General features: G+C 43.2%; 1 protein-coding gene across 1 annotated transcript in view; it reads right to left on the minus strand.

Moving 5' to 3' along the window:
- Window positions 1-6,232, minus strand: part of LOC103251111 (mucin-16-like) — a gene marked incomplete at its 3' end in the record, with an annotated part of 73,166 nt that overhangs the window by 32,460 nt on the left and 34,474 nt on the right. The window contains exons 15-18 of the mRNA XM_021708395.1: window positions 5,442-5,614; window positions 2,787-2,822; window positions 1,624-1,754; window positions 1,463-1,530 (exon numbers count right to left, since the gene is read on the minus strand). Of these exons, the coding sequence (XP_021564070.1) occupies window positions 1,463-1,530; window positions 1,624-1,754; window positions 2,787-2,822; window positions 5,442-5,614 (408 nt within the window). The remainder of the gene's footprint in view (window positions 1-1,462; window positions 1,531-1,623; window positions 1,755-2,786; window positions 2,823-5,441; window positions 5,615-6,232) is intronic.

Here is a 6,232-nt window from a genome sequence, read left to right on the forward strand (position 1 = left end):
TACCCCACAAAACCATAATAAAAACTACTGATTAATGAAAAAAAAATAAAAAAAATAAAACTTTCCCCAAATCATGAAGCAGTAACAAAAATAGAATGAGACCTCATGCATTTGGGCACTAGAGACTATTAATGTTTAACATTTTTCCGTACAAAATACTATGAAAATTCTCCAGTATGACACTTGACCCCCAACTTCAGCCTGAACAATTGAAGACATCCAGTCACCCTGCATTCATCACCAGTCCTGCAACTGTGTTTCCATCAACTCATCCATCCACTCAGTCGGTCCTCCAGTCAATCAGCCTTTGTCTCTCCTGTCTCTTCTTTCTTTATTCCTATTATCTCCTCCCTCCCTTCTTTACTTCCTCCTTCCCTCCCTACCTCATTCTCTCTTTTCCTTTTTCCCTCCCCTCCCCCTCCCTTTCCTTCTCCTTTTCTTACTGTTTTCCTCCCTCCCTTCTTCTCTCCCTTTCTTCCTTTCTTTTGTATTCATTCATTCCTTCCATTGCTATTACCCCACATTGTACTCTCCAATTTCAGAGAACTTTTCTCATGTACCGGGCTACTTCTCACATCTGTCTTATTCCTTAAGGTGTACCACCCCTTGAAATAGTATCTTGCCAGAGTTTCTTCTAGACACTCAACTGTCAAAGCTTGGTTCATCTTCTATAGACAGTTTTTACCCATCTCCCCCAGGCTGAGCTAAAAGCCATTTCTCTGAGAATCTGTGGCCCTTGTAGAGATTTATCATTGTAATAATCACATTCATATTATGGTTTTAAATTTATGTGCTTCCTATTCTCTCTACATGTGGGCACCTTGTGAAAAGGGGGTCCATGATTGACCCTTTTGGTGCCCTTATAACCTGTTACAGTGCATGGACTGAGGTGATTCATTCCATGCTTGGTAAATTAGTTACTGTTACCCTTTTATTTTATTTTTTTTGCCCAGGCTGAAGTGCAGTGGCATGCTCACAACCACTCCAGTATCAACCTGCTGGACTCTGGCGATCCTTCTGCCTCAGCCTTCCAAGTAGCTGGAACTATAGGTGCGTGCTGCCATGCCCAACTAATTTTTGATTTATTGTAGAGACGAGGTCTCGCCAAGTTGCCCAGGCTGGTCTTGAATCCACGGGCTCAGGCAATCTACTCGCCTCAGCCTCCCAAAGTGCTGGGATTACAAACTGAGCCACCAAGTCTGGCCACTGCTACCCTTTTAAATAGGCCTGACTGCTCCGTACCTCTGATAGCCAAATAATTTGAAATCATCGATGGCCACCTCTTTCAAGAAGACTACTCTGAGACATTCAGTCAGAGGGGGTGACTTCTGAATCTGAATTTGTAATAGACCAAAGTCATTTACCATCCTTGTCTTCTAAGTGTCATGCTCAGGTCCTCAACTCCAGGTGACATTACCTGTGACCATGTAGCCCTTCATGATGTGAGGGAAGGAAGTCTCACCTGAGCAAGGTCAGTCTGCAGCCAGAGTAGCTGGAGCCGACACTGGTGTTCTTAAACAAGGGTTTGAGCTGGCAGGAAGGAAAGGAGATGATCAGGATAGGTCAGGGGTACTGGGTGGGGGAAGGACAGGGCAGGCCAGGGTAGCACTGTTGGGCTCTTACCAGATCATTCAGGGTCTTCTCTGTAGAGTTGAAGGTTAAGGAGCCTGGGTACTCCATGTCTGAGGTATAAAGCAGGTTGGTGATTGTGAAGTTGAGGGTGAACGGCACCAGTCCTGGGCCCACACCTGCAGCTGGAAGGGGAGGAAGGGAGAGAGAGAAAGTCTTCCCTGATTCCACACAAATGTAGCATTCACAATGTATAGAATCCTAACCACAATGACTTGACATCCAAAGGCAGGAAAAGTGTTTACAATCCTTAAAGGAAATACCAATGACACATGCAAACCCAAGGTGATTCAGATGTTGGAATGACCAGGCACAGATCTTAAAGCCGCTTTATGTGGTAAAGGTAAAACTATGCTTTATGTGGTAAAGGTAAACACACTTGAGATAAATATAAAGATGGAAGTTCTTAGTAAGGAAAACACTCAAGCATTGACTCATACAGTGAATCAATATAACGTAATGAAAGCCAGTGATGTGCTCAACTACCAGATGACAAATGCATAAGATGTGAATAAACCACATAGTGGCAAATTCCATGAAGGAAATATTTATGGTGATACCATAGGGAAAAAAAACTGCAGGCCAGGTGTGTATGAGGGGTAAGTGTTTTAGAGAGGGTGATTCTTGTATTTTGATTTGAAAGATAGTATGAGGGGCAAGTGCTTTAGAGAGGGTGATTCTTGTATTTTGATTTGAAAGATGAGAAGGTGCCAGCTATAACTGGTCTCCAGGAACACTAGTGCAGAGTTCCCAAGATTGGATAAAGATTAGGGTGCTAGAAACAGGCAAGTATGTGAGACGGACAAAGCTTAGAGAGTGAGGGAGAGAGTGGAACAGTCTGAGGCTGGGTGATCAGTAGGGACCACACCATGTAGTGTTGACATTTCATGGGCCCCAGAGGGCTGGTCCTGCCTGTAGAGCTGGGGAGGGACGATTTGGAGACTACTGGAGAGAATGTAGAAGTCATCGGAGCTGAGAAAAAATATGAAAAAGTGATTAGGTCTCAGGAGCTGCTAATTGGCATTTGGGCTTCTAACTTGATTAGACCGAGACCCTTGGATGGGTCAGGAAAGGGCATTGCCAGTTTCTCTTCTGAGAAATGAAGTCTTGGAGGAAGGGTCCTGGGATCTTGGGGTATCACAGCTTAGAATACTCACTGCTGGTAGTAGGAATCCAGTCCTGACGGTTGTAACCTGCAGGAAGGGAAGAAAGAGCAAAGAAGGATTACTATGATGAATAAGAGGAAGAAAGGGGAAAATGGAAGACCTAGAAATGGAAGTAGTCAAGAAATCTTCTGAAATTTATAAATCAACAACAATGGTTACATTTCATTTGATGCCTATATATTCTTTTCCCTTTGATAATAATAATAGACATCCTTACCACTACTATTACTAAAATAAAGATACAATAATAATAACTGCCTCTATTTCCTGGGGACATACTAAGCACCAGCATCGATGTTAAACAGGGCCGAGTGTGGTGGCTCAAGCCTGTAATTCCAGCACTTCAGGAAGATTCCTTAAGCCCAGGAGTTCGAGACAAGTCTGGATAACAAAATAAGACCCCATCTCTACAAAGAATAGGAAAATTAGCCAGGTGTGGTGACACATGCTGGTAGTCCCAGATACTCAGGAGGCTGAAGCAGGAGGATCCCTTAAGTTCAAGGAATTGAGGCTGTGGTGAGCTATGTTTATGCCACTGCACTCCAGTCTGGATGACAGAGTGAACCCTGCCTAAATAAACAAACAAACAAATACAAATGTCAAACACATTTCAAGGGTAAAAAGACACATTTATTAATAACTGTGTATTCTGAGCTTATCTGTATTCTGCCCATTCCTAAGGATAATTTATTTTTATCCTTAACAAAATTTTATGATGGTAGGATTTTATCCCCCTAGGTTTCTTGGTTTCCCGTGGTTTGGAATTGACAAAATGGTTGCAGGCTGAGGGAATGGTATGTGGAGGTAAAAGTGTAGTGAGAAGAAATAAAGGAATGGGCATAAGAATTGGTGAATATTAGGAGAAATTAAAAGAAAAGTTATAGGGGGATGAAAAGGGGAGAGAGAATTGGGGATCAGAAGGATGATGGAACAATTGAGACCTGAAAGAAACTGGGGAAAACAGAATTGTTCATGGGTGTTGACAGGGGCGTGGGTTATACCTCCTTGGATGCTCTGTGAGAAATGAAAGTGGACTGGACCCAGGAAGTCCTGTAACTGACTTGGGTTATTCCTAAATCATCTTACTTGATTATCAGAACAATCCTATATGGTACTTTTGTTCCCTTCTATGACCGGGACACTAAAGCTTAAGGAGATTCCACGGCTTGTCCAGTTTTGAACCAAAGAGAGAGCTGTCACTCAACGATACCTACACTGCAAGCCTAATTAGTCCTAATCCTGGAACAAACCTTCTAGGGACACAGAATAGGATGTGCTGTTGAAAATATAATAAAATATACGAGTGTGGTTTTTTTAAATTTTTTTGAATTGGAGCCTCACTTTGTCTCCCAGGCTGGTATACAATAGCATGATCATGGCTCCATGCAGGCTCGACCTCCAGGGCTCAGGTGATCCTCCTGCCTCAGGTTTCTGAGTAACTGGCACAACAGGCATGCGCCACCACACCCCGCGAGTTTTTTTGGTTTTTTGTTTAGATGAGGCCTTGCTATGTTACCTAGTCTGGTCTTGAACTTCTGGGTCAGGCAATCCTCCCACCTTGGCCTCCCAAAGTGCTGGGATGACAGGCATGAACTATCAACCCTGGCTGAAATACACATTTAAAATCAGATATGTAGGAAATTTCCAAGTGATAATGGAGAGGAAATACTAAGTCAAGCATATAGTTAGATTGTTAGAGTCCACAAATGCCCATTCCTGTCCTGAGATCTGGGGCTTGCTCTATATGGATGATCTATCCTGTTGTCTAATGGTTAGAAAACTGGAGTTTAGATGAGTCTCCAGTCTTCAGTTAAAATCTTCATTCTGCCTTGCTTTATAGCTGAGTTACTATACTCTGTAAACATGAGTATAGTAACTCACAGAGGTTAGGGCGAGATTGATATAATACAAATAAAGTTCTCATAGGAAACCTCTTGATAAACACAGGTGGCTATTGTAGCTGTTGTTCTTGGTGGAAGCATTGCTATGGCTAACGGTGTTGTATACACAGTTACTGATGGTGATGTTTTGCTAAGGGTAGTGTTGTTTCACGAAGTCAGTACAGTTTTGGCTGGACTTGGAAACTGAGAAGTTTCCTTGAGTTGTCATTATGGAGAGAATGAAAGGCTGGATGGCTGAACTGGGTTCCCACTGCCCACTAGGGAGACTCAGCTATATGGTCCTGTGTCAACCCTTCTTCCTCCAGTGTCTGCATATTCCAGTTGGGCTTTTATGAGAATAAGAAGGAGGAGAAAATACTTACCCAAGGAAGCATAACGGAAAAGGAAATTGGCTTCTATTAGTGTGCTAATCAATTAAGAATGGCTCCACCTATCTCCCGCCCAGGGAATGCTAGGTTTGCGCAGAACTGATTTTGTGTTCAGCAATGTCTAAATCTTGAAACTAATGATATTTTGGTCTAGTTAATTTTTATTATATGGACTTTTTTTTAGCATTCTAGGAAGTTTACCAACAACTCTGGCCTCTACCCACTAGATGCCATTAACATCCCTCTAGTCACTGTATGAAAATGTCTCCAGACATTGTCAAATGTCTCTTGGGGTGTAAAATCACCCCTGGTTGAGAACTACTGGTATAGAGAGACTTGGGACTGTAAAAGACTCCAATTGCAGCACAGACACTCACCATCGACATGGAGGCTGCCTCTGTCTAGGGTGTAGGGGCCCAGCTGGGTGACACCATGGGTCAGTTGACTCAGTTCTTGGTGCAGCTGTTCTCTGTCCAGCCCTGGGTCCATGGGTCCAGGATGGTAGGTGCAGATGGCGTCCACTCCAGTGGCTGCTCCATCCTTCTCAGTCCTGAAGTGGCAGGGATGTGGGAATGGGGACATCCGGAGATGTGAGAAAGTTAAAAAATTCGTCCAACTCTCTCTTTATAATGGAGGTCCCCCCCGCCCGACACCTGATTTTACGACATCTTTCTTTACTGGATCTTGTCTGGTTTGTGAAGCATGTTCTTTCTGCGTCCTTGCTACCCAGCCTCACCTCTGACTCTATAAAGTGGTTGATCTCCAGGGTTTTCCTCCTTAACTGACTTCTTTTGATACCCATTCTTCTGGGGTCATTTGTTTCAAACACATCATTTCAGTAGTCAGCTGTGTTGTCAAGAATCCCATTCAAGTTCTGTCCAGATGAGAGCTCTCCTGAACCCTGTCCCATGTAACCAACAGCTTCTCAGCAATGTCCTTTACGGATTGTGTCTATCCCAAACTAAGCTTATCATTTCATCCTCTGAAAACATTGTTCCATTTCCCTTGTTCCCATATCAGAGCCAGAGTCAGACATTCACGAGTCACCAGGACCCCCCTCCATCCTTTCCTTCCACATCTATAATATGGCATTTTATTTTATTTTATTTTATTTTTTATTTTTATTTTTGAGTTGGAGTCTCACTCTGTCGCCCAGACTGGAGTGCAG

Source organism: Carlito syrichta, unplaced genomic scaffold (assembly GCF_000164805.1).
Source record: "Carlito syrichta isolate Samal-C Ts95f unplaced genomic scaffold, Tarsius_syrichta-2.0.1 Scaffold136145, whole genome shotgun sequence".
Lineage (NCBI taxonomy): Eukaryota > Metazoa > Chordata > Mammalia > Primates > Tarsiidae > Carlito > Carlito syrichta.